The sequence below is a fragment of the Podarcis gaigeae genome (genome assembly GCF_964106915.1).
Source record: "Podarcis gaigeae genome assembly, chromosome: 8".
Taxonomy (NCBI): domain Eukaryota; kingdom Metazoa; phylum Chordata; class Lepidosauria; order Squamata; family Lacertidae; genus Podarcis; species Podarcis gaigeae.
The window spans coordinates 22004982-22031564 of NC_139684.1; the positions used below are offsets into that span (position 1 = coordinate 22004982).

Below are 26583 nucleotides of genomic sequence, written 5' to 3' on the forward strand. Positions count from 1 at the left end.
GAAGCCCCTCTTTCCCCATCACTGATTAAAGCCAAACATCAGTGTTGGGGAGGTGGGAGAATCATATGGATACAGAAGGATGCATGCCTCACTTAAAAAAAATAAAAAAATGCTCCTTGCATGTAGTAATTTAACATGCCAGTGATCAATCTACACCAAGATAATACTTCATGTTTTCGGCAACAACAGCAGGCAGTGACATCACTTTTACCTGTTTCTTCCTTGTAAATTTGACCTTAACGAAACCTGGAATCTCTAACACTGACTCAAGAGCAGCAGGAGGAGTCGGACAGAAGCATTAACTGAAAACAAGCGGTGCAATTAAGAAACTGAACCCAGGTAAACCCCAATCCCCAGGTACAGGAATGTGTTATGATTCCCTCTTTATGGGGTGAGCAGCTGTGACTAGGGCAGGGAGTCCATCTCTTTCTAAACCATGCAGTGAGGTGACCTCAACTGAGTGTGAGTGATGGGGGAATTAAACGCTGTGCAAAGTGTTCTCCCAGCTGCGAACTGAAACAGCATTCCCTCCTTTGGGACTTTTTCACTCCCCACTGGGGCTCCTCCTCCTCCGAAATGGGCAGGAGGGTCTGTGGTGTGGCTGATTTATGCAATCATTCCTCAGTTCCTTCTTGCTGGGCTGCTGTTGCTGAAGAGCTGTCCGTCCCGGGCCGAAAGGAGCCGCCAACTGTAAGTGAAATTAAACAAAGTCAGCTTGCCTTTTCTATTCCCCCCTTCATTTTTCTTTCCCCCCTGGACACAATTTTTTTTTCCTTTTGCAAACAATCAGCACCAGATGCTGTGGACTTAGCAATAACATAATCTCTTCTGCCTGGCAACACCCCCCCCCCCGGGTTTCTATTCCATGCAATCTCTTTTCTCTTGGTAGGGGGCTAGAGTTTTGTCTTCACTCTTCCACGTTCCAGCTAATTTTCCATTTTTAAAATGTCCATCTTCAATGCAAACTTGGGAGGGAGTTTGGATGTGCCTCAATGCTCACTCAGGAAACTTTCAGTTAGAGGCTGTGACAATTTTCAGGTAGTAAATGCAGGCTGCACAATTCTTACCTGCTACACTCAAAAAAAAAGAAAGAGAGGACTTTGGGCAATAAGAAGAGGGGTGGAAAATTGCTGGGTAGCCTCTCTGGAAAGAGCTCAGAATGGGTGCCTCCTATGTAGCCAACAGTGTCTAATCTTCCCACAAACAGATTGGGATGGATGATGGGGAGGGGGAGTTGTCTTGAAGTGCTTTCATTGCACAGGTTGTCCTATAAGTGCTTTAATCTACATTGGGTTGGCGGATGAGTGACAGAACTGTGGAAGCCTGATTAATTTGGCCTCCAGGTTATCAGTTGAGGGTAGCAAAGTGGCTGTCTAATGTGACCCAGTGCCAAATATCAAGGTGAAATCTGCAAAGGAGGGGTTGAGTTTGGTTTGAAGCTCATGGAATCTCTTGCAGAGCCTGGATCCTCCCCATTTTCCAGGGTGTCCCAGTGAACGGTCATTTTTCTGGACTTTATGCATGTGCCGATTGCCTCAATCTTATTATTTAAAGCTCTGTGAGATTTCACATGTAGAATATCATTCCAACCCCCACCTGTACACAGTAGGGCTGGAGGGGCAAATTTGATCGAGTTTGCATTTCAAGGTGACCCTCCCAAATCGGCATGTTGGAAAATGAAATGCAAAAGTGAAACAGATACTTTTCTTTAAAAAAATATCACATTTCTCCAGATTCTGCAATATAGTTTTCCAGCCATGTAAACAAATGCAAGTTACTGAGTAAAGTTTTGCATAAAAACACATCTGTTTGTGATGGTAGCGTACAAAAAATGCACTGTACTGGAGAAAATTGCTTTGCAAAAATCTGTGTCTTAGGCAAACTGCATACAAAAATGTGTGCATCGGAAGAAATTCACACTAAAATGCTTTTGAATCTTCAAGAGGACTTTTTTATATGTATTTAAAAAATAGCACACTGCTGTGTACATGTGCAGAACTAACCTTAAGATTGGAAAATGAGAAACAAAGGGCTGCGTTCAACTAAATTCCAGAGTAGACCCATTGAAATTAACAGATCCATGTTATAATAACATGGCCCATCTAGACCAGTATCCTGTTTTCACAGTGGCCAGCTGGGTGTCTGTGAGAATCCTGCAAATGGGAACTGAGCACAAGAACTCCCTCCTTGCAGTTTCCAGAAACTGGTAATTCAAAATCACTTTGCCTCTGACACTTCAGTGGGTCAACTCTATTTTGGACTAGCATGGGACACAACCCTGGGAAATACAGTTGTACCTTGGTTTATGAACTTAATCTGTTCCGGAATGCCGTTCTTAAACCGAAGCCGTTCTTAAACCGAGGTGTGCTTTCCCTAATCGGGCCTCCTGCCGCCGGTGCCCTTCTACCATTCGGCTTCCGTTCTTAGACCGATGTAAAGTTTGCAACCCAGGACTCTACTTCTGGTTTTGCGAAGTTCGTAAACTGAATAGTTTGTAAACTGGGCTGTTCTTAAACCAATGTACCACTGTAGAGAAATTGACAGGTTCGGCCATCCGTACCTTTGCCTCTTTCTGTAACTGTCCTGCTTCCCTGAGTCTCTCTCTCTCTCTCTCTCTCTCTTTACATGTACACAAGTGCAAATCATTTGAAATGCATGCCCTCCTTCTACACAGATCATAGTTTTGGAAGAGGACTGATGTGTAGCTCCCAAAAGTAATCTTCTTCCAGCAGATCCCCTCGTGCCACGGTGACATTTCCCAAGAGGGACTTGCATAATTCTGGGGGTGCAGGAGAATCTTGTAGTACAGTCCTGCTGGGACTTTATCGCTTTGGAGATCTTTTCAGACTCACGACTGAATACCCTCCCTGAATATTAACAAAACATAGAGACGCAAAACTTTCCCGCATTTGGAAACGAGTGAGTGAGAGAGAGAGAATGCTAAGGCCAGAACCATCTTCCTTGGTGCTTGATTTCCATGGGGATTATTTTGGGGGGAGAGGCATCCTAGATTTAATTCCCTTCCGCCCCAATGCTTATCTTTCCCTGCACCAACAGATATGCCCTAGACCTGTGCAATAAATTGCAACAGCCTGATTTGCATTTTGCTGCCAACAGAGGCTCCCCCGATCAGTAGCGGTGAAGTTGAGCTGATGGACAAAACCCTCCGAGTCGCCTTTGGCGTGTGCACCACTCTGCTTTTGCTGGGAAAACTGAACTGGATAGGTGAGAAAAGAAAACTCGTCTTGAATTCTATGACCCAGTTTACAAAAGCTCTTCCTTTGCAATGCTGAAGGCCTCAGGTTCAGTCGGAAGCGTATGTGTTGCACGCTAAGGCCAGAAGCTGAAATGGAGGTGTAGGAGAGGAAGGGGCCAGGCATGATGGATAATAGAATTGTAGCATTGGAAGGGATCCAAAGGGTCATCTAGTCCAAGCTGGGATGGGTCGGGACAATATGGCATGGGGGGGGGGGCAACTCCCATCTTTTGCGGGGGCGCAATTTGTGCCAGCACCGTCCATTAAGAGTTTGGGTGTAATCTTCGACACCTCCCTTTCCATGGAGGCGCAGATTGCAGCTATAACAAAGGTGGCATTTTTTCATCTCTGCCATCTAAGCAGTTGGCTCCTTACCTCTCTTGCCCTGACCTAGCCACTGTGATCCACGCGACAGTCACCTCCAGACTTAATTATTGTAACTCATTCTACATGGGGCTGCCCTTGAGACTAACCCAGAAACTCCAGCGGGTGCAGAATGCTGCGGCGAGACTCCTTACAGGGTCCTCGCAGCGGGATCACATTCACCCAGTGCTATACCAGCTGCACTGGCTCCTGGTGGAGTACAGGATCAGGTTTAAGGTGCTGGTTTTAACCATTAAAGCCCTATACGGCCGAGGACCCTCGTACCTACAGGACCGCCTCTCCTGGTATGTCCCACAGAGGAACTTACGGTCTTCAAATAAAAACATCTTGAAGGTCCCAGGCCACAGAGAGGTTAGGCTGGCCTCAACCAGAGCCAGGGCCTTTTCGGCTGTGGCTCCAATCTGGTGGAACACTCTGTCACAAGAGACTAGGGCCCTGCGGGACTTGACATCTTTCCGCAGGGCCTGCAAGACAGAGCTGTTCAACTAGGCCTTTGGCCAGGGCACAGCCTGACTCCCTCCTTTGGCAATCTTCATAGAACTCTAGCCCAATGGTTGCCATTAATCTGATTTGAACTGATTTTATAATGAAATGATTTTAGAATGTTGTATCATTTTACTGTTGTTAGCTGCTCTGAGCCCGGCTTCAGCTGGGGAGGGCGGGATATAAATAAATAAATAATAATAATAATAATAATAATAATTATTATTATTATTATTAAGCCCCAGTAATGCGGCAATTCTCCTGCCAACCTAGCAGTTCGAAAGCATGAAGTGCAAGTAGATAAATAGGTACCACTCCGGCGGGAAGGTAAACGGCGTTTCCATGTGCTGCTCTGGTTTGCCAGAAGTGGCTTAGTCATGCTGGCCACATGACCCAGAAGCTGTACACCGGCTCCCTCGGCCAGTAAAGCGAGATGCACGCCACAACCCCAGAGTAGGTCACGACTGGACCTAATGGTCAGGGGTCCCTTTACCTTTAATGCGGCAATTACAGCTAAAGAATCCCAGACAAATGGTCATCCAAAAACGCCCAATGAAGGAGAGCCTGCCACCTTCCAATGCACTCTAAACATATGGAACTCCCTGCCACAAGATGCATCAACAGATCCTAGTCTTGACTCAGCATCCTACGTCTTAAGAGATGGGCTGTAAGTCAGTGGTTAGCACATCTGCTTTGCATGCAGAAGGTCCTAGATTCAACCTGCCAAGCAGGGCTGAGAGAGAGACAAAGTCCCATCTGAAATTTTGGAGAGAGCTGCTGCCCGTCAATGTAGACAACACTGAACTAGATAGACTAAAGGTCTGACTCGCTATAAGGCAGCTTTCTATGTTTCTGAGCTCCTGAAGCCTCTATATCTGACCTTGTAGGCAGAATGTTGGACCATATGGTTTGATTCAGGAAGGGGTTCCTTAAAACTTCCAGCTGTCTTTGGGAAATCCTCAGCACACCTGAGGCCATACCATTTCAGAGGGCAGGTGGAGGGCCGCATACTCGTCCCTGTGGCGAGTATGGAAAGGAAGGAAGAAAATGTACCTCCCTGCATGCAGAATATTAGCACCTCAGGGTGAAGGGTGCATTAGAAACCTTCCACAATCAGGGAAGCTTTAAAATGTGGATCATTCAGATCCTATTCACCATAAAGGTAAAAGGTAAAGGACTCCCGGATGGTTAAGGTACCCCTGACCATTAGGTCCACTCATGACCAACTCTGCGGTTGTGGAGCTCATCTTGCTTTACTGGCCGAGGGAGCTGGAGTACATGTGGCCAGCATGACTAAGCCGCTTCTGGCGAACCAGAGCAGCGCATGGAAACGCCGTTTACCTTCCCGCCAGAGCGGTACCTATTTATCTACTTGCACTTTGATGCGCTTTCAAACTGCTAGGTGGGTAGGAGCTGGGACCGAACAACAGGAGCTCACCCCATCGAGGGGATTCGAACCACCAACCTTCCAATAAGCAAGCCTAAGAGGCTCAGTGGTTTAGACCACAGTGCCACCTGCTCCTATGCATGACCAATATGAATAATAACAAAAATATGCTGTGCTTTAAAGTCCCAGCAATTACCTTGAAGACTGACTCAGATATTCTGTTTGCAAATTCAAATATAAAGTGTTGTTTATCTTGCCGAAAGCAAAGTTTTTTTCCTTGGGGGTGGGGTGGGGAGTGAAAATCTGATTTCAATAACTGTTTTGAGCAGATCGGCTTAACAAAATTATCTTTATTAACTTCCCCGCCACCCCCAAGAGAGAAGGTTTTGATTTATTGAGGCAGGTTTTGCGAAGCTCATTTCCACGCAGCTGCAGTGAAAATGGTACAAAGTGTTTTACTTTGATCTAGTTGTTCTGCGGGAAATTTTCATAATTGGCAGCTCCACAGATCTCTGGGAAGTTTGAACTTTGAAGAATTTACGACGCTGCCATTCTAGGGGTAAAAGTCCAGCTTAGTTTGCTATTCTCCCAGAATTAGAAGGCTGCTCTGTTGTTTTTCTCTGTGTGCCAAAATACGTTTTTGACGCTTGGCTCGAGAGTTTACTTCCCAGAGGAGCTCCTCTTGCTGTTTGATGGATGGCATTTGCCAAAAACATTTGAACAGAGGTGGGAGATCTGCCAGGAAGGGGCTAGGGAGACTGGGAGATGGGGAGAGGGCCATAGCTCATTGTTATGGCACCTGCTTTGCCTTCGCATGGTCCTGGGTTCAATTCCCAGCATCTCCAGGTAGGGCTGCGAGAGAGACCTCTGCCTGAAATGCTGGAGAGCTGCTGCCAGTCAGTGTAGACAGTGCTGAGCTATGTGGACAAATGGTGTGATTCAGTACAAGTCTGCTTCCTATGTTCCTGCTCCTTGGACCAGGCTGGTTGTAGTATATTGGCCTGGGCACTTTCTCCTCCTGCATCTTCTTTAATAAGTTGTAACCGTACCAATGGATAAACGAACCTCCCTGAGATTCCGTAGGCAATAACTAGCTCAGTGGTGGAACGCACATTGTGCATGCAAAAGGACCCGGGTTCAAATCTTGAATCTCCCATTCCCAAACCCTGGAAAAACGCTACCAGCCATGTAGATTGATGGGTCTACTATGGTATGACCTGGAATAATATGGAAGATTCGTATTTGGCACCCGGCCAAGGGAGGTAGCTCTCAACTGGGAAGGAACACAGGGTGACCATTTAGGCGTTGCCAAAAATCAGAAGAACGGAGAACGCAGATTTGCATAGCATTTGCATATGTTCACCGCTTATGTATAGTTGGCAAATTTAGAAGCAGACTATAATTTAAATACATCTCACCCTGGTGGGTTAGGCTGGGAGCAAGTGATCCTATGCACCAGCTGAGTCTTGCTGTTGATGCTGCTGATGGAAGCCTCAGCCCTTGTGATCTTTCCTTATTTACCTTAAATCAGCCTTGATCCCTCAAATGCATAAGGACACAGGAAGCTTATAATGAGGAAGTTGCCTTAAACGGTCTTATACCATCGGTCCATCTACCTCAGCATCATCCACACTAACTGGCTCCCTGGGGTTTCAGACCAACATATCTCTCAGTCCCATCTGGAGATGCCAGGGTTTGAATTTGTCATGCGACACAGTTGTTCTGCAGCCCTTCCCTTTTGCAGGACAGTCCTCGGCAAAACAGGACACATGGGGGGGGGGGTCAACCCTGAATTAATCACACCTTCATTCCCTGCTCGTGCAAAGCTCCCTGATAGGCTACGATCTCTCAGACACAGCTCCCTAATTGGCCAGGACATATGACACACAGGACAACCTGTGGCACAGTCTCATAATTTCATATCAGCCCCCCCCCACCAGAAAGCCACACGGCGTTATGCTCTGCGGCTTCTCCTGCTTTGTGAGGTTTCTACTCACACATGCCACCTTGCGCCTCCTTTCTCCACGGTGCTTGTTCTGGGATCCAAGCAGAAAAGATCAGCCTTTGGATTTGGGCGCTGTACAAATGTCCCTGTCACGAACTTTGGCCATGGCTGCCATGCGATTATTTATGGCTCCTTTCAGGACGTTGCCTTTTTCTTTAAAAAACAACAACTAAATAATAAGAAGCTTGGAGGCATTCTTCTTCTTCTTCTTCTCTACAATGGTGCTTTGAGCACCCCCCCTTCCCACAGTGGGGGGTACTGAAGGCTTCAATGAGGCCACTTGTTCCCGTCCAAGGCCCCTGCGCAGGTCTCCAAAAAGGAGCCCAAAGGAACTCCTGCTGGCTCAAACGAGCGGGCGCTGAATGAGAACAAGGGGGTTCCTTTGAGCCTTTCTGTAGCTCCATGGAGAGCTGTCGTGGTGTGAGTAAAAGCCCCTTTTGAGGAGGCGTAATTTAGAGTTCAGTCCAAGACGGAGGAGGCAAAATTGATGAACCTTTTCTATAAACACTTTAAAAAGAGAGGTGGGAGGGGTGGGACGGAGAGAGAGAGAGAGAGAGAGAGAGAGAGAGATTTGGTCCCCAGGATTCTGGAATGTCCTCATCTCTCTGCCAGGCAAGCTGGTATTTTGATTTCCTCAGGCCAGAGTTGGGGGAAGCTTTTCCAGCTCAGGCGCTGCCCTGCCCTGTGGACAACCTTCTGGAGGCCACATGCCAGTGGCACGCAGGTGGAAAAAGGGGTGGGGAAGCAAATGCAACATTTTCCTTGGTGCAATGGGGAAGTTTTTACACACACTTTCTGTCCTCTGCCCAGGCAAGCGAGGGGCATTATCAGAGTTTGGTGACCTTCCGCTTGCAGGATGGCAGCCTCCATTGATGGTTGCAAGAATGCGATAAGTTCACTGTTCCTTTGTTGTTTTGTTTTAATTCACAGACGCTGCGGAGGATGGGGATTCTGTCAGCAGGGTACGTGTCTGTCCCTTTGGGTGCGTGTGGATTGTCCGGGGTAGGAATGGACTTGAACGCCAGTGTTAGATGCTGAGCCAGGTTATGGGGCAGGAAGGATGGCCCCATGTATTAACAGAAAGAGATGCAAGTATTGTCCAAGTGCTGTGTGTGTGCATGTGTGCGTGCAGCTTTCTTCACTGTTCCAACGGCCTATTCCTATTAAAATCCTCCTATTTAAGGGACCGCCTCTCCTGGTATGCCCCGCAGAGGACCTTATGGTCCATGAATAACCATAGTTTACAGGTCCCGGGCCCTAAGGAGGTCACACTATCCTCCACCAGGGCCAGGGCCTTTTCAGTGATGGCTCTGACCTGGTGGAATGCTCTGTCCCATGAGACTAGGGCCCTTCAGGATTTAACCTCCTTCCGTTGGGCCCGTAAGACAGAGCTATTCTGCCTGGCCTTTAATTTGAATTCAGCCTGATCTTTTATTTCCCTTCACAGCCAATTCTCCCCTGGTCTCCTCACTGGCCCAAGTAGGACTAATTCAGCCAGCTAGCCCTGGCGATTATCTAATGCTTATTAGATGGATTTCCTCTAAATTGATTTCTGACCTTTGAATTTTATTGTTATTAATGTTTTTATACTGTATTTTATGCTCCTTTTACAATTAAGTGTTTTAAATTTGTTGTTAGCCACCCTGAGCCCAGTTTTTGAACCAGGAAGGGCGGGGTATAAATAAAACTTTTTCATTTATTATTATTATTATTATATTATTATTATTATTAAAATTAATGGATAGATAGATAAACTTTTTAGATAGATTAAAATCAATGGACTTGCAGCTGCCTGTTCATATCATTTGTTGCCCTGTGAGGGTTCTGTCCAGAAAGCAGCCAGTAAACAAATGATTTTGTTTGCAGGACTCCGCCTCTGCTGGGGAAGGCGGGAAGGACTACCCAATGTTCTATGTCACAACCATCCTGGTAAGACAGCTTGGCAACTTTTGCGAAAGATGGGACTCCACAGTGTTGTGGTGTTATAACGCATATCAAAAGTTTTTTTCTTCTCTTTACTAATGTAGCTGAGTCTGACTGCCCCCAAATACCCGTTGCTGGAAATCCTAGGTTGGCAGAGTGCTGTTGCACACATGTCTGGCTTTTGGGTTTCCTGCAGGCATCTGGTTGTCCACTGTAAGAACAAGGTGCTGGACTAAGTTGGGCCATTGGCTTTTTTTTAAAAAAAAATTCAAAATTATAACAAGACATATTATCCAAAAACATATCATCCTTGCCCCCCCCCATTTTTCCTCCCTCCCCCACTCCCACACAAAACCCCACCCCACCCCGGACTTCCCTCAGTTCCAGTCTTTGGTTTCTCTAAGAATGCTGTTTTCTGCATGTTACAAAGTTGTATAGATCCTCAAACTATTTAGCTGATTATTATCAATAAAAGGTTTGTGAATGTTTATTCAAAACCTGCCAAGGAGTCCAGTTCGCTTTGTTGCGTCTTCAGATACTTTGTAAAGGGTTCCCATTCATCCTTAAAGTCACAGTTATCCTTGTCCCGTAGCTTATATGTCAGTTTTGCCAGTTCTGCATAGTCCGTCAATTTTTCTTGCCATGATTCTTTAGTGGGGTTTCTTCAGTCTTCCATCCTTGTGCTACCAGAACTCTCGCGGCCGTTGTCGCACACATGAAGATGTTTTTCAACTTTTTTGGCAGGTCTTTCCCTACAATCCTCAACAAAAATGCCTCGGGTTTTTTTAACAAATGTTAAATGAAACATTTTTTTCAATTCGTTGTAAATCATTTCCCAAAAATTTTTTAATTACCTTACAATCCCACCACATATGATAAAATGTCCCCTCCTTTTCATTACACTTCCAACATATATTTGAAGTTGGGCCATTGGCTTGATCCAGCAAGCTTGTCTTATAGCTGATGAAAACTTGGCAGCACCTCGCAGGCAGCTGGGGTTAGGTTGACCCATGAAGCTTTGCCTGTGGTCTTTGGTGGTTCTTTCTTTCACATGTTGGGGCCCTGGTCAACGCAACCATGTGCGGACATGCCTTGTTAGCTAGGTTCCCCTTGCCTCATCCATAGGAAAAGCCTTATGTGATGGCCAAAGGCACAGAGCTCGAGGGCTACTGCATCGACCTGCTGGAGAAGCTCTCCAAAATGCTTCACTTCAAATACAAGGTGGGCATCGTCAAGGACGGGAGGTACGGAGCGCTGAGTGCCGGAGGAAACTGGTCCGGGATGATCGGAGAGATTGTGAGGAAGGTAAGCTTTCTGTTGAGCGTGTGTGTTGTGCATCTTTCCTGTTGAAAAAGACTACTGCCACTTTGCAGCACTCGTGGAAATTGATAAAAGGAAAACCTCATCAGAAGAACATGTTCTAGCCCAGACATCTTGGTTTGATCAGTCTTAACTGGAGTCCAATATGGCAACAGCATATTCCCAGCACCTGGGAACGCCTCACCACCTGCCCATGGGTCCTGACCCGCTGGTTGAAGAACTATGGCCTGTACTGGTGGGCAGCGTTTCTCCAGGAATGGGTCGTTTTTGACAAGGCTGTTGTTTACTTCTGCCAGCCATTCGTTTTGCATTAGAATCTCTGACCTCTAGCGCCACAGTTGCAGATTTGGACTTGGACATGTGTGTCTTCTACATGTATAACTCTTGGGGAGCCATGCAATCTTGCAACTGGCTCTGTCCCCCTGCCAATCTTCTGTCTCTCTTATTAGAAAATATTTACTAAAAGAAACAGATTTGTAGTTTTGCCACAGACGCAGACTATGCTTACATAACTGCCGCAATGCTAAAAACATTCCACGAGTGGATATTTTCTTGAAGTTTGTCATTCCAGTATGTAACGAACAGAGACCGTATTCCCATAAAGCTATTTGGATGGCAATTCTGCATTTCTGTTACGATAAACTAGAATTTGTTAATCCGGTCTTAATATTGTCGGGGTATTACTTGTTTCCCCCTCCCCACAATTTCTTTGCAATGCAGACTTTTGCTGCTATCAACAGATTTGTTAAAAGTTCTAGATCTTCTTCTGGGAATATACATGCTGTCTCTAATACACTCGTTTGGTTAGTGCAAGGATTTCCATTTGCATAACTTACTCTCCCTCTCCTCTCCCTGTGTGTTCCCCGCACCCTCCCCAAATCTGATCTGGAGGTTTGGGGGGGGGAGTACCCTGAACAAATTTAAGAGAGGAGGGAAAGGCATGGAGAGGGTGTTGGCTATTTGCAGATTAGTTGCGCTGCAGAAGGCGTGCTGGGGAGACCACACATTACAAGGAATGCAAAAATAACTTTAATAACAAAAACCCCTTTTACATTAATTATAATATATCAATAAGCATGACCCAACCACCAACCCATCCCCCAAGGTACTGAGAGAGCTAGGTGCTGCTCTTTATATACTATATCCAACAGCTTAATTACCACACCTTAACAGCACCTGCTATACTGCTTCACAGCTGTAAAACTAGGTCACGTTATTTGCTCTGGCCCTTCAAGACATACACATCTTGGGGAACAATAATGAACCTTCAAATTTAAAGAGACCATTCAACAGAGGGGAAGCTCTGTTGTGCAGGCAAAATACTTTGCACTGATGGAAGGAATGCATCGAATGCCATTCTATTATTATTTTTTAAGTATCCCAAATATTTAGGATCGAATGACACATGCATGGGTGGATCCTGGATTTCTGAAGTAGACCCCCCCCCAACCCTGAGGGCTGAAAATCCCAATCTGTTGGATCCCTGTTCTCAGTGTCATAATTCTCCTTTGGGAAACTGTGAAACGCACGGCTATCGACTGGGAACGAAGATGGGAAACAGAGATCTGTGCATGTGTGTGGAATCTAATGGCATTGTATGAGAAACAGTCCTCTGCCACCTCTATCTACCCTTTTGGTAGGAAGCTGACCTGGCGGTTGCTCCGTTGACCATCACATCGGTGAGAGAGGATGTCGTTGACTTCACCCAACCTTTCCTGTACACAGGAATCGGGATCTTGCTTGAGAAGGACACGTCCCTTGAGGAGGCTTCCCTCTTCCATTTCTTGACCCCCTTCAGCAAGGAGACCTGGTGTGGCATCCTGGTGGCTTACCTGTTCTCTAGCCTTTGCTTGTTCCTCGCTGCCAGGTGAAATGTCTCTTCTCTCTTCCAGATGATAGAAAGGAAGAAGCAGGTCCCCCCCTTTTCTTTTTAAAAAATGGTGATAGTTGTGCTTGTAAGTCGCTTTGAGACATTTTTATGAGTAAAGTGACTTATTATTAAGCACAGTATATATATGTAAAGACATGATAGCCAGACATATGGGCAGAGACACAAAATATTACCAGTTTTTTATCACACATCTTCAGCTGAGGGGAATGTGGCAAAATTCTCTTCTCAGGTTGATAGAAGCAGGTGACCTCCCCAACCCTACAGCCTTGATAATTTACTTCATGTGCCTGTAAACACATCACAAAGACCAGACACATCAGTGGATTCATAAAATAATATTATTAGTGATTTATTTTTTTACCACACTCCTTCATCTGAGGAATGTGTGGTAAAATTCTCCTCTCAGGTTGACAGAAGAGGCATATAACTTAAATAAAAGTAACAACAGCTGGGATGTGTGTATTAAAGCACACCATAGCCCAAATATATTGGCAGATTTTTACCACACGTCTCCACCTGGTTATGTATTTTTCTAATCAGTTTTGGGATATACTGTCTATATCCCAAAAAGATGAGCCAGAAATGACTTCACAGCTTTGTTTTATTTATTGCTTGGTCCACCTTTCGGTATTCTAGTGAAGAGTTGAATGTTTCATGTTTCATTAAATACAGACGCAGAAGGTCATATTGGGGTGGGTAAGTTTTTCCCTTCTCTGGTAACAACTGCCCTCCCCAAGGGTGCTTTTCCACCTGCAGTCGCCCACAGAGAGGGCAATTTTCAATGGAAAAAATGGCTGGCACAGAGGAAGATGGCCCATTCAGGCTCATGGGGTCCTGCTCCACCAACTGCAGCCTGCCCCTCACCAGCTGACCCTTCTTACTCACAGCCAGTCCAAAGAGGCTTCCTGGCTTCTTCTTAGGCGTAGGATGGAGGCAAAAGATATAGGAAATAAATCAAGCCTGCTGGATCATTCCACCCACCTCTTATAAAGCCCTCCAAATTGGTGGCTGTGGGGTGAGTTCCATAGTTTAGTTCCTTTGGCTGCGGCTGTACCTGTCCTTGATTCTGACTCCACCCACTGCTGGGCCTTCTGCCCTATCACATCCAGTGGGTGCCAGTCACTGCTGGGCTCGAGTGGAGTTGGGGGGTGAAGCTCCTCCCTTTTCTTGCTCCTGAATGCTGCACAAACCCGTAGTCTAGGAACAGCCACTTTTCATCTGAAAAGAAAAGGAACCACCTGTTCTCTTTTGCAAGTTGCACACAGCTTGTGTGCTCCTGTATTGTATAATAATAATAATAATAATAATAATAATAATAATAATAATAATATATTATTTATACCCCGCCCATCTGGCTGAGTTTCCCCAGCCACTCTGGGCAGCTCCCAATCGAGTGTTAAAAACAATACAGCATTAAATATTAAAAACTTCCCTAAACAGGGCCGCCTTCAGATGTCTTTTAAAGATCAGATAGCTGCTTATTTCCTTCACATCTGATGGGAAGGCGTTCCACAGGGCAGGCGCCACTACTGAGAAGGCCCTGTCTGGTTCCCTGTAAGCTCACTTCTCGCAATGAGGGAACGGCCAGAAGGCCATGTGTCCACCAGGGGCAGGTGAATGACTGCCTTACCTTTCTGCCTCCCCACTCCAGAATGAGCCCTTGCGAATGGGATGGAAATGAAGAGACCAGCTTCACGCTCATGAACAGCCTGTGGTTTGGAGTAGGGGCGTTCACCTTGCAAGGTAGGCACTGGGAGATTCTCCAAAGTCCCATAGTTCCAACTGTGCATGAAGAAGTCCTTTCTTTTGACTGTCCCGAATCTTCTAGCATTCACTTCCATTGAACGTTTAAGCACTTCTGATGTGCTTTCTGATGCTCCCATGCTCTTGCTTCCTCCCTGCAGGTACCGTGCCCCGACCCAAGTCTCTCTCTGTACGGATAATTTCTGCCATCTGGTGGCTGTTCAGCATTGTGCTACTGACCGCGTACATCGCTGGCTTCAGCTTTGTTTTGGAGTCGGGCTCTGAGCAGGTCTCCATCCAGACCTTTGAAGACCTGGTGAAGCAGGGCCATCTGGAGTTTGGGACCATGGAAAGCTCTTCGACACTCCAGTATTTCAAGGTGGGCTTGGCTATGTTTGGCTGCCAGGGATTTCAGCCCTGGGGTAAGACAGCAAAAACCAGTTGTATGGAGACCTTGGCAGACTTTATACCAAATGCGGTTGGTACAGAACAGGCATAGGCGACCTCAGCCCTCCAGATGTTTCAGGACTACAACTCCCATCATCCCTAGCTAACAGGTCAGGGATGATGGGAATGGTAGTCCCAAAACATCTGGAGAGCCGAGGTTGCCTATGCCTGGTATAGAACAAGATTTCCCAAACTTGGGTCTCCAGCTCTTTTTGGGTCTCCAGCATCATCCTTGACTACTGGTCCTGCCAGCTAGGGATGATGGGAGTTGTAGTCCAAAAACAGCTGGAGGCACAAGTTTGGGAAATCTTGGTATAGAATACAAGTTTCTGGAAAACATGAGTGCTGAGAGTCCTCAGGTCCTCTGAGAGGACTCAGGTCCTGGTGACAGGCTTCCCAGTGGGGCAACTGGTTGGCCAAAATGAGAACTGGATGCTGGACTAGATGGGCCTTTGGCCTCATCCAGCAATGCTCTTCACAGGTTCTAAATGGGAATAAACTTGGGAATCTAGAGGGCTGCTTTTTTGCCCGCTCCATGCACACTGCTCCTTTGAAGGGCTCCTTCCACCCATCTATGCATCCCTCGACACAATTTATCATGGTAACATGTTGCTGTTACTTGTTTTCTTCACCTTTCGTGGCTCCTTATTTTACTCTGTGGAGAGTCGTGCCCATTTATAGCACTATATAAACGGACCAAGCAAATGAACAATGAAAGATTGAATGTCATTTTGAAGGAGGAGGGCATATGGTTGGTCTCAGCCATAGGAGCCAACTCCTAGAGGCTCAGCTCCCTCTGCCCCCCCCATAAAATATTTGAGGGGGCTGGGCCTCCCCCCAAAAAAGTTGACTGGCATTGCCATTCAAATGGTGTGCATGCACCGTGTCATGTGATTGGTTATGCAGGGTGGGCCTCACCTGCTCCTCCCCCATATGTTTTATTCAAGTTGGCGCTTCTAGACTCAGCAAACCACTTGTAGTGGACTGGCCCATCCAGGTCAATTCATCAGAATTAAAATCTCAGACATCTGGTGGGCCCCATGTCGTTGTGAGTCCCATGCAAGGGGAAGTAGGAAATACTCTTCCAAAGTCCTCCTTTGGCTCTGTGTAGTTTTCAAGAGAAAAGAAAGTAACTTTCTGCATCACCTTGTGATCAAGTGGGGCAGGAATTGGGGTCTGTGGGTGCCAGGGGAACACCTAAATGGTACCATTGTATGCATGGGTGTGCCTTGGCAACCCCTGACATTATTGAATACCCCGTGGCTTCTTCAAATTACAAAGGCTTGTTTGCACATGCTTGTGCGAACTGCTCAGCACGTACTTGTGTAAATGGCAGCTCTTTTTCATAGAATCACAGTGTGCTGGTCCCGTGGGTACATTGAGAAGCGAGGTCCAAGTCCAGTCCGAGGTTGAAGGAGCAATATGGAGGCAGACCATAAAAGCTGAGGCTGGGTGCAGGGCAGGGTTCAGGCAGGAACTGGTGACCAACAACGTTGCTTCTGTAACTTGGGGCTGGGGCTGGCTGGCTTTTATCTGCCCCGAGCCATAGGGCAGCCCTGATCCTCTGGTGACTTGCCTCTCCTGGCCTGGAGGTGAGCACTCTTCCTGTGGGAACTTAGTTCCCTCCGCTTCTCTGCCCTGAGCCTCTGCAGCTCAGGAGAGGCTGGAGGGTTAGCAACCTCAGCTTCCTCTGATGGGGCTGGGAGTGGAGCACCTGCAGGCAATGGGTCCTCCATCACCTCAGGAGCCAGAGCAGACTCAGCTGGTGCCTGCACCTGAGGATCCAGGACAGGTGAGGAACCTTCAGGCTCAGGCCCCAGCCCTGGCTCAGCTGGTTCTGGAGGCGGGGAATCCTGTGCAGGCTGGGATCCCTCAGGTTCAGCATCTGACTCTGAATCCCAGGCCATCACACATAGAATTGTAGATTTGGAAGAGGCCCTGGGGAACGTCTGGTACAACCCCCTTCAATGCAGGAATGAATATGCAGCTGTCCCATATGGGGATCAAACCTGTGACCTTGGTGTTATCACCACCATGCTCTTACCAACTGAGCTATCCAGGAAGCCCTTCCTAATGTGATCCACTTGTGGCTGCAGAACTCCAAGAACCCGATCCAGCAGCTGGTCTACGAGTCCATGAACAAGAAGAAGGACACCGCTTTCGCAAAGAGCTACCAGGAGGCAGTTCAGCGTGTGCTGGATTCGAATTATGCTTTCATCGGAGAGTCCATCTCTCAAGACCTTGCTGTTGCTCAGCACTGCAACCTGATCCGCTCTCCAGAGGTCATAGGGGCAAGGGGGTTTGGCATCGCCACACCAAAAGGTAAGCCAACAAGAACCAAGAATTGGACCTGAGATGTTTCAGATCGCAACCTGATTGTCTTAAGCCAGGGATAGGGAATCTTTTTCAGACAGAGGGCCACATACACTCCTGAGCAACCTTCCAGGGGCCGCATATTAATGGCAAGTGGTGCCGGAGGCCTTAGTGGGCAAAGCAAAATGTTCCCTTTCTAGAGTAGGCTAGTTTTACCCATACACACACATTTCTGTTCCCTTTCCATGCAAGCAAGAGGCACAGAGTTCAAGGGCACATTCCAGCCAGGCCAAAACACTCAAGAAGGGTGTGAGTCAGGGCTGTTAAAGGATGTTGCTAAAAAGGAGGTATAGCTTGGGGGGGGGGAATCCAAGGGCCTGATAGCAAGGCTTGGAGGGCCACATTTGCCCTGTGTGCTAGGGGTTCCTCAACCATCTTCAGCAGCGATTCTGACTTTTGTTCTTGCAGTGCGTTCCATTTCTTTGGCATTTGCCTACCCAGTCTTTGGGTAGAATTTGGTAATTCTTTATTTATTATTATTGTTGTTGTTGTTGTTATTTTATTTTTTAATGCTGTGTTGGTTTGTATTAGGGCCAACTGAAAGGTAGCAAGTTGGCTTTTGGGGGCGCACCCAACTAAGTTCTCATCAGAGTTAGATCAATTTAAATTAACGGACCGTAATTAGTGATGCCCATTAACTTCAGTAGGTCTGGTCTGAGCAGGGCTGGCATTGGCTCCAACCCCTTTGAATTCACTTGGAATCTTCTTCAATCTGGATGTGAAGCTAAAAAAGGAAAATAAAGGAGAGCGGGGAGGGCGGAATAAACTTATTTGTGATGGAAAAGTCGGTAGCTTAAGATGCAACAGAGGATGAGGTATCATGCAGACTTAGGCCCCACCTGCATTATACATGATACGTGTAGAGCAGCATCATGCCACTACTGGCTTCTCCCAAAGAATCCTGGGAAATGTAGTTCATTAAGGGTGCAGGGAGTTATTAGTAGTCCCTCTCAGAGCTACAATTTGCAGAGTAGTTTAAAAGAGCAATTGCTCTTCCCAGGCAACTCTGTGAATATGGTTCTGCTTACAACTCTCAGAACCTTTAACAAACTACATTTCCCAGGATGCTTTGGGGGGAACCACATTTGCTTGCAGTGGTAGGATACTGTTTTAAATGTCCATTGCAGATAGGAGCCTTAAATCTTAAATCCACCAAAAGCTCTAAGGTGGTGTTTCCCAAACTTAGGTCTCCAGCTGTTTTTGGACCACAACTCCCATCATCCCTAGCTAGTAGGACCAGTGGTCAGGGATGATGGGAACTGTAGTCCAAAAACAGCTGGAGACCCAAGTTTGGGAAACACTGTTCTAAGGGCCTATGAAGCACAGAGGCTGCTGTTTCTTTAGGCTCATAGTTCAAATGACATAGGACATCTAGTCCTTGCTGATGCAGGTAACCTACTGCTTCAGCATCCCCAATGGGTGACCTTCCAGTCCTTACTTGGAAATATGTAGCGAAGGAGTGTCTACCACAGGCTGTCCTCTAGATCAGTGTTTCCCAACCTTGTGCCTCCAGATGTTTTTGGCCTACAACTCCCATCATCCCTAGCTAGCAAGACCAGTGGTCAGGGATGATGGGAGTTGTAGGCCAAAAACATCTGGAGGCACAAGGTTGGGAAACACTGCTCTAGATGTTGTTGGACTACAACCCTCTACCATTCCTGACTGTTGACCCTGCTGGCTGGACTGATGGGAACTGGAGCCTAACCAATATCTAGAGGGGACTTCCATCTTCCAAGGATTGGTGGCCACCAACCTGGATGGCTTTAAAAGAGGGTTAAGCAAATTCATGGAGGATTGAACTGCTAACCCTGAAAACTATGCTCTGCTTCTACTGTTGGAGGCAACAGCCCTCTGAATGCTGGGAATCTCAAGTGGGGAAGAGTTGCTATTGCCCTCAGGTCCTGTTTGCAGGCATCTCATAGGCATCTGTGAGAACAGGATGCTGGACTAGTTGGGCCACTGGCTTGATCTAGCATGGCTTTTCTTATATTCTTATGGCAGTCTGTTCCACAGTCAAACACTTTTTGTACTGCCAGGAAGTTCTTCTTGGTGCTTAGCTAAAAACCCCTTCCATGTAACTGGAATTTGTTGGTTCAGGTCCTGCCCTCTGGAGAACTGCAATTTTGCTTTGCCCATCGATGACAAAGCCCATCAAATGCTGAAAACGTCAACACCAGCACTTATTTGTATCTGCTTCAAGCTCTAATTGGAACACATGGGAATCTTAATGGAACACCAGGAGATATTCTAAGGGTGACTGGCCTTTTTTTTTGCTGAGCTATAGTCAACCTTCTGGATGTCAAAGCAGGCTTGGCAAAAGTGATGAATTGGGTGTGGAGAGTTAGCTTGTTGCTTGCTTGGCACCTTCTAATCACTTAAGTACAGAATTGGGCTTTTTGCCATCTTTCTCTCTCCCCTTCTTGCCCCCACCCTTTGGCTTATCACCCAGCGTAAATGAATAATTGACATAAAACCCAAGGCTTGTTCTCTGTTTTGTGGCATTGGACTTGGGTCTTGCACTTCTAGTACTGCGTAGAAAATGACACAGAGTTCTTCATCCCGGTTCTGCTTTCACTTTTTATAAAAGTAGTGTGAGGATAATTTGGAAAAAGTTTGGGGGCAATACCTGGGGAAACCAGCCAAAAGGTCTATGGCTTGTAGTTGAACACTGAAGATGTTTTTTGCTGGAGCGGTAAATAAACAGAAACTTAAGGGGTAGGTGGGAAATAATGGGTTTGGGGTAATGAATGCAAACTAAACAAGTGTTACATTTTATTATTGACTTTGCATTGCCTACTCTGTTTCCAAAAGCTCTCTTCCACACCACCCACCCCCTATCTCAAAGAGTGGGGAATTTGTATCATGAAAATCAAATGTGATCTGGAAGGAACATAAAGTGTGGAAGCTGAGAGTAATAGGGCTATAACGGCTGCGGGGCAATAGCTATGGGAGCGTTAGGAGATGACCTGAAGGCAAAATCCCAGACCGCGTTGCTCAGCCTTGTGATGGCCATCACAGCTGGCATTTTCAAGCAGATGTCCACAGTACTCAGGACTAGTAGCATGCCAAGGCATGGTCAAGGAAGCAAAGCTGCTCAACAGAGCCAGTTCTGAAGCACCTTAGAGCTAGACATCCTGTGGCAAAGCCACCTTGTGTTCAAGAATTGGGACAAAGGGTTGCATATGGCTAGACTAAAAGTGTGCCACAAACTCTGAAAAGGAGCAGCCATCTTTTTATGCTTGCTGAGTAAAGTGCTTGAGATTTTCTTTAAACGGTGGTGGTTGATGCTACATCTAAAATCCTTGTGTGAGTGGGAGAGCAGATCGATAGGACGTATACCTTATCTAGTTTCTAGCCTGATGTTTGGGTGCACGTAGCCCTCTTCCAAGCTTTGCCTGTAAATTGTTTAAGGCTGGGCTGGCCTAAATGGTGCCTACAGACATTGCTGGATTCTATGAGATTCAGGTCAGAGGTGATGGGAATTAAGCATCTGGAGGGGGCACCAGGTGACCTACCCCTGGGTTAAGCCAAGAAGTGATGACCCTTCTACTAATCCATGTCCACTCCTAGGATCCCCCTGGACTAACGAACTGTCCGTGGCCATCTTGAAGCTCGGAGAATCTGGCGATCTCGACTACCTCAAGAGCAAGTGGTGGGAGAGCAGCTGCTCTGATGAAGATCATGACAAGTGGAGCCCGCTGAAGCCTCAAGCGCTGGGAGGGATTTTCCTCTTCCTTGCCCTGGGCCTTGCCTTGGGAATGGTCATCGCTGTGGTTGAGCTATCCAAAAAGAGCCGGCACACTGCAGATCAGGAGAAGGTGAGTTGCACGTTGGATTTCTTGCACCGACCATCAGTGCAATGCTTATCATCCATTAGGATGCGGTCAGAGGCTCCGTATACTTGCAGGGTTACCTGGGAGAAAGTGTTTTACTTGTGTGATGTGGGTGGCCAATAGGTTTTCCCCTTGCCTTGAAAGAAACTGAATAATTTAAAGCCCTGGGGGGCTTCCAGGATATTCTGTTGTGTGTAGGAGTTATTGCTCTGCACTTTCCTCTTACCGATGGGGAGGGCTGATAGCACCCCTCAGAGCAGGAGATGTTCCTGAACAACATCTCCCATCAAGCATGGGCAGGGATGATGGGAGTTGCAGTTTAGCAATGCTTGGAGGGCCAAAGGTTCCGCCCACCTGCCTCAGAGGCCTGGAATTGATCCTGGGGGTCTTCTGTAGCTTTCCTCTATTTTAAACAAGGTTTAAAGGAAGCTTTTAAACTTTACTAATATCCTTCCCAGCACATTTTCCAGAAATTTCATTTTAACTTCAGGAAACCCCTCAACTGGACAAGTGAGAAGTCGTGTGTGTTATCGAGCATTTGGGGGCAGGTTTTAGGGCAGGAAATCTTCAACTTTAACTCCCTACCACTAGGAAAGCAAAATTTCCCAGTGCTCCTGGTGCTTGGTTCACATCCATAGTAGGATGCTTTGTGCCACAAGATACATGTGGGGGAAAGACTACCTTCCAGCTTAGGAGTGACCCCTCTGATCTCCCATGGGCATTTCCCAACCTTCCTACCTGATACTGCTTTTGACAAGATGGCAGGGATTGCACCTGGTGGTTTTGCTCATGCAAAACATGTCATCTTACCCCTGAGCTAACTGCCCCTCCTCATCCCCCCACTCTACCGAATTCCCGCAGTGTTTCAGCTAAGTCACACAATGCACAAAGATGTGCATTGATCTGCTGCTCTCACACTGTTTCCTGCGAGGCTTTCAGTGCTTGCCACATACCCAGAAAAACAACATTCCATCACACGCTAAGGGTCATGTGAACTGACCTGCCGCTGCGTTTTTATTTCCAATGAAGGTGCTCATTAGGGAACATTGCGACTTTTCTTCTACTTTTTTTTTTTAAAAGAAATTTCCTGCAGGACGCTCTTTTGCCAATTGTGGGGTTCCCTTGCGAAATGTTTTATTACGAACCGTTTTTGTACCACCATCAATCACCTCCAACTGCTCAGCAAACCTTAATGAGAGTTTGTAAAGGAAATCAGCAGTTTCTAATTGACAGGCCTCCCAGCCTCCTGTTGTCACACTGCCCTTCCCTCTAACTTTACAGATGTTCAGTTAGCTGATCGCGACGCAGCAATATATCATAGCCCACTTTTCTTGTACTAGAAACTTAATGGCTTACCAAAAGAAAAGAAAAAGTAATGCACGTGTGGAATTTCTGATTTACATTTAAACTCCTTGAGGTGGTGCTTCATTGAAGGTTGGTGTGGAGAGTCTCTGGCTCTCCAAGGTCTCATTGGATTTCCAGGCCTAATGGTCAGAGATGATGCGAGATGGGAGACCAGCAATATTTGGAGGGGCACATATTTCCCCATCCTTAAGGGGAAGGGGAAAAAACCACAGCACTATCATTCTCTCTGCCTTTCCTTGTGTTTAGAAATCTTGCTGCGCCGTGTTCACCAAGGAGCTGAGCCAACGCTTCCGGCCGAGAGAAGGGACGCCGCAAGAGAGTGCAGGGAAATCGAAGCCATGAGTCGATGTAGGAAAAGCAAAAGGCCAAACCTTAATGAACTTCTTCTCCCCTTTTTTAAAAGCAACTCTACTATGCATTACTTAGTGGTGCTCGCTTGAGAGCTCTTCCTAACAATAGAGGGGGTGTCTGGCTAAAATCTAGCGTAGGTTCTCTGTAATAACACAAACCCTAAACCCTCTCCCCATATGTAACGTTGCAAACCGCAGGCGACTGAACCAGTTTGTTCAGGGGCTTGCTAGCGCCTGGGTCCTGGGTGTTTTAATATTTTCACTCTTCCAGAGTATATGTTACCAGTGTCTGTAAACCACAGCCTTGGCAGGATGACCAATGCTGATAGCAGTTGTTGGAAGAACCTTAGTGAAAGCTATGCAAATAATTCATTTGGAAGTCTAAGGGGAAGCAGCAGCACCACTGGGCTTCTAGGGAGTTGTGTGGGTGGGCAGACACAGTGGCGAGTAAAGTGCAGTTCTGAGCTCCATAGCAAGCTTTTTTGAGAGCAAGTCTAATGAAAGAAGGAAATGCTGTAGACTAGGGGGAGGGTTGCATGTGTTGTTTCAGGTGTCTGCAGATCTCCTCCCTTACAAGAAACATAAATCGTGGAAGTGTGCTCAACATGCAGAACAGATGCAGGTAGAAAGTGTTTCTTGACCTTTCCTTGGCCCAGAGCATTATTTGCATTTAGTGCTGAGTATAAGCAGCCTTAAATGGCACTCCTGTGGACCTGTTCAGCTGTGTTACTGACAAGTTGCTCAGAAGGAGGTGGTGTTTTTAATCAAATGCTTAACGGAAGCCTAGGTTTTGCAGATGAAGCTAGGAAGTGCTTCCATCGCAAAAGAGCTGGCAGGTGCCCCCAGCTGTAGTAAGGACTAGTACCAACTTTCCCAAATGCCTCAATGCAGCACAGATTTGCATGCGCTTAAGCTCACTGAGATCAGTGTCCCTGACTGTGTTGCGCAGTGTGATCTAGAGTTCCGACAGCTTTTCCTTTTTTGTGTGTGCGTTCAAGCTTGCTCACAAACTGCAGTAGCATATGAGCATCTGGGAGACAGCAGCATTGGCCCAGGTTGTAACAGCAGAGGGCACAAAGGTCTACCACAAGTTACATCTTTTAATATGTACTGAGGATTTAAAACGAAAGGGCAGATTAAGTTAGGATACAAGCTACCGCTACACAGAGCTGTCTCTCTCTCTCTCTCCCCCTGTAGAAGTCTCTTCTAAAACCCTCTCTGCAAGCCAACCACCTTGCCTTACAAACGGAACAAAAGAATTAGCAACATTTTTATGTATCACAAAAGTCATCTAAATAAAAGCAAGTTATGACCAAGCTGCCTCCTTGTATGTATATCTACACGTCAAAGTCTGTAGTTTGCCAAGTGTGAGAGAGCGCCAGTGTCCGGCAGTAGTTAAGTGTGTTTGACTAGGACCTGGGAGACCAAATTCAAATCTGGTAGCTGCTAGGAGAAAAAAGTGGGATATAAATGCATTAAACGAGAAAGCAAATTGATTTTTGGAGGAACAGGGAAAAGGGACAAGATACTTTCAACTCAAGTCAGCTTCCTTAGAAGCTTTCCTTAGAAGCTTTCATTTTTAGTTGTGATACGCAATCGGTTCACAAGCAGCTGCCAATTTTGCCTGCCGGTTCAGGCTGGCTTTGCAGACCTTGTGGATTATTTTAACCTGTGGGGCTTCAGATTTAAAGAGTGAGGTAGCGGTAGGGGAAGCTTGAGAGCCACAGTCCCTTGGAGCTAGTTTTCCTGCTTCACATTTCTAAAGCAACTCTTCCAGGCCTGCAGCCTCTGAGAAAATCCTACTGAGTGAGGGTGGGGAATGGGAGCAAAGGATTTGGATCAAAAGCAAAAACAGACTTCTCCTTCAGCTCTTTAAAAACTCTATTTGGTATCTGCCAAGTAAATGGCTGGTGTATATTTAGGCCAAAATATAAAAAGAGATTCTTCACTGGCATTTAAATATTTCAATATGAATGTCTCACAGAAGAAAAAAATCAAGTCTTTTCCCATCGCAAACACCACAGCATTAAGATAAGCACTTACCAAAAAAAATGAAGAGAAAACCCAGAACAATATGAGTGAGATACATAATCCATTACACACACAAACACATATATATCTATATAAAGATATATATATATATATATATATATATATATATATATATATATGAACAATTGTGTGTGTTTGTGTGTTTATATATATATATATATAAATAATGAATCATATTGTCGCTTTCCTTAAATCATAAAAGCACAATATAAATACGGAATTGTGTGAACTCATTTTCCCTGTGGTAATAAAAATACATTCTTTACAATTAAAGTAAAACTAGTGCAAGTCCTGTTTCCAGCCGTCGCTCACCCCCTGGAGTCTCTCCTCGCCCGGATCATTTGAGGGGCACCTCGTACTTGAAAATGACGCTGAAGATCTTCCCGCCGAGTCGATCGGCCAGCCAAGAGTTCTTGATGACAGCAAGCTTGAGGCTCTCGCATTTGAGGGCTGCATAGTAGTTGGTGTGGATGGCGCGGCCCATTCCTTCGATGATGACCAGGTCGGTCTTCCGTTCCCGGACCAGGTTGGCCAAACCTTTGTCTAGACGGCTGAAATAAGATGCAGAGAGCTTGGTGAGTGGGGGACGGGAAAGCGCTCAACTCCACAAAACCTGGGCAGGCCTTCTCACACCTAACTGGGTTTCTGGGGGTTTTCCTGTTGTTATTCTGTCTCTCATAGCTACAATAAGGTAAAGGTAAGGGGACCCCAGACCATTAGGTTCAGTCATGACCGACTCTGGGGTTGCGGCGCTCATCTTGCTTTATAGGCTGAGGGAGCTGGCGTTTGTCCGCAGGCAGCTTCCGGATCATGTGGCCAGCATGACTAAGCCGCTTCTGGTGAACCAGATCAGTGCACGGAAACGCCGTTTACCTTCCTGCCAGAGAGGTACCTATTTGCACTTTGACGTGCTTTCAAACTGCTAGGTTGGCAGGAGCAGGGACCGAGCAACATGAGCTCACCCCGTCACAGGGATTCGAACCGCCGACCTTCTGATCAGCAAGTCCTAAGCTCTGTGGTTTAACCCACAGCGCCACCCATGTCCCACAGCTACAATAAACCTACCATTAAAATTATGGACTGGTCATTTCTTTGTCAGAGGGCAAACGGGCAAATTTATCAGGGGGATCAAATACTTCCTCCCCTCACTGTATCACATGACTCCCAGGACAGGTTGAGGGGGAGACAAGTGCTGTACATCATGGTGAACAGCTAATACGGGATTATATACCAGCGATGGGGAACCTTATTTCCCCATTCTCTTCTGGTGTCAGCAGCGAGCCAGCAGTAAATCACACTGTGCCAGTTGGAGCTAATAGTTGTTAGCAAAAAACCCCCCACCACAATCTGCACAGGAGTGCCAGGCCAAATGGGCACAGCAGCTCATCCCCATTAAGTATTGCCCATGAAGAAGTTGCCGAGACTGAAGGTCCCCACAGCTGCCCAAGTCTCCTCTGCTCAAGGGCTTTTTCCAAGCAATAGGAGACTGTGCCTGCATACAGCTCCATCTGTTTCAACTCTCTTTTGGTTCTGGGAGACAAGGGCGGGGGGAGGAGAGCTTGTCACAGCAACCCGACTCATTTGCGCCTCTTGGCCTCTCTCTTCCCATTTGCCTGCTGCCTCTGATTCTGGACTGCTCTATACCACGGACTCTCCCAGCTCACTAAGCCCTGTTGCCTCTTCAGCTTCCAACACCTCCTCCTCCTCCCAGTCTTCTCCCTCTGGCTACTCATCGTCATCCCACCACCAATCCCTGGGCTCTGAGCCTTTT

The 26583-nt window shown here is 46.6% G+C and overlaps 2 protein-coding genes across 3 annotated transcripts in view; one reads left to right on the top strand and one right to left on the bottom strand.

The window, feature by feature from the left end:
* LOC310850770 (putative glutamate receptor) lies at nucleotides 1-24076 on the top strand. Its single transcript, XM_083752691.1, has 12 exons — nucleotides 1-339; nucleotides 626-690; nucleotides 3118-3225; nucleotides 8446-8477; nucleotides 9382-9444; nucleotides 10564-10743; nucleotides 12399-12625; nucleotides 14301-14392; nucleotides 14554-14771; nucleotides 16936-17161; nucleotides 20783-21030; nucleotides 22657-24076. Exons 3-12 carry the CDS (start codon nucleotides 3153-3155, stop codon nucleotides 22750-22752), a joined length of 1455 nt encoding a protein of 484 aa, XP_083608817.1. The 5' UTR covers nucleotides 1-339; nucleotides 626-690; nucleotides 3118-3152; the 3' UTR covers nucleotides 22753-24076.
* PANK4 (pantothenate kinase 4 (inactive)) overlaps nucleotides 22032-26583 on the bottom strand; it is a 32594-nt gene continuing 28042 nt past the window's right edge. For both annotated transcript variants that reach the window (XM_083752577.1, XM_083752578.1), the window contains exon 19: nucleotides 22032-25363. In XM_083752577.1, the coding sequence (XP_083608703.1) occupies nucleotides 25150-25363 (214 nt within the window). In that variant the 3' untranslated portion in view covers nucleotides 22032-25149. The remainder of the gene's footprint in view (nucleotides 25364-26583) is intronic.

Bases quoted from the DNA above. Each gene is read 5' to 3' on its own strand.
- LOC310850770 (XM_083752691.1), top strand. From the start codon at position 3,153: ATGGACAAAACCCTCCGAGTCGCCTTTGGCGTGTGCACCACTCTGCTT. The intron at 14,772-16,935 runs GTGGGCTTGGCT...TTGTGGCTGCAG, and splicing joins CGACACTCCAGTATTTCAAG to AACTCCAAGAACCCGATCCA. The intron at 17,162-20,782 runs GTAAGCCAACAA...GTCCACTCCTAG, and splicing joins TGGCATCGCCACACCAAAAG to GATCCCCCTGGACTAACGAA.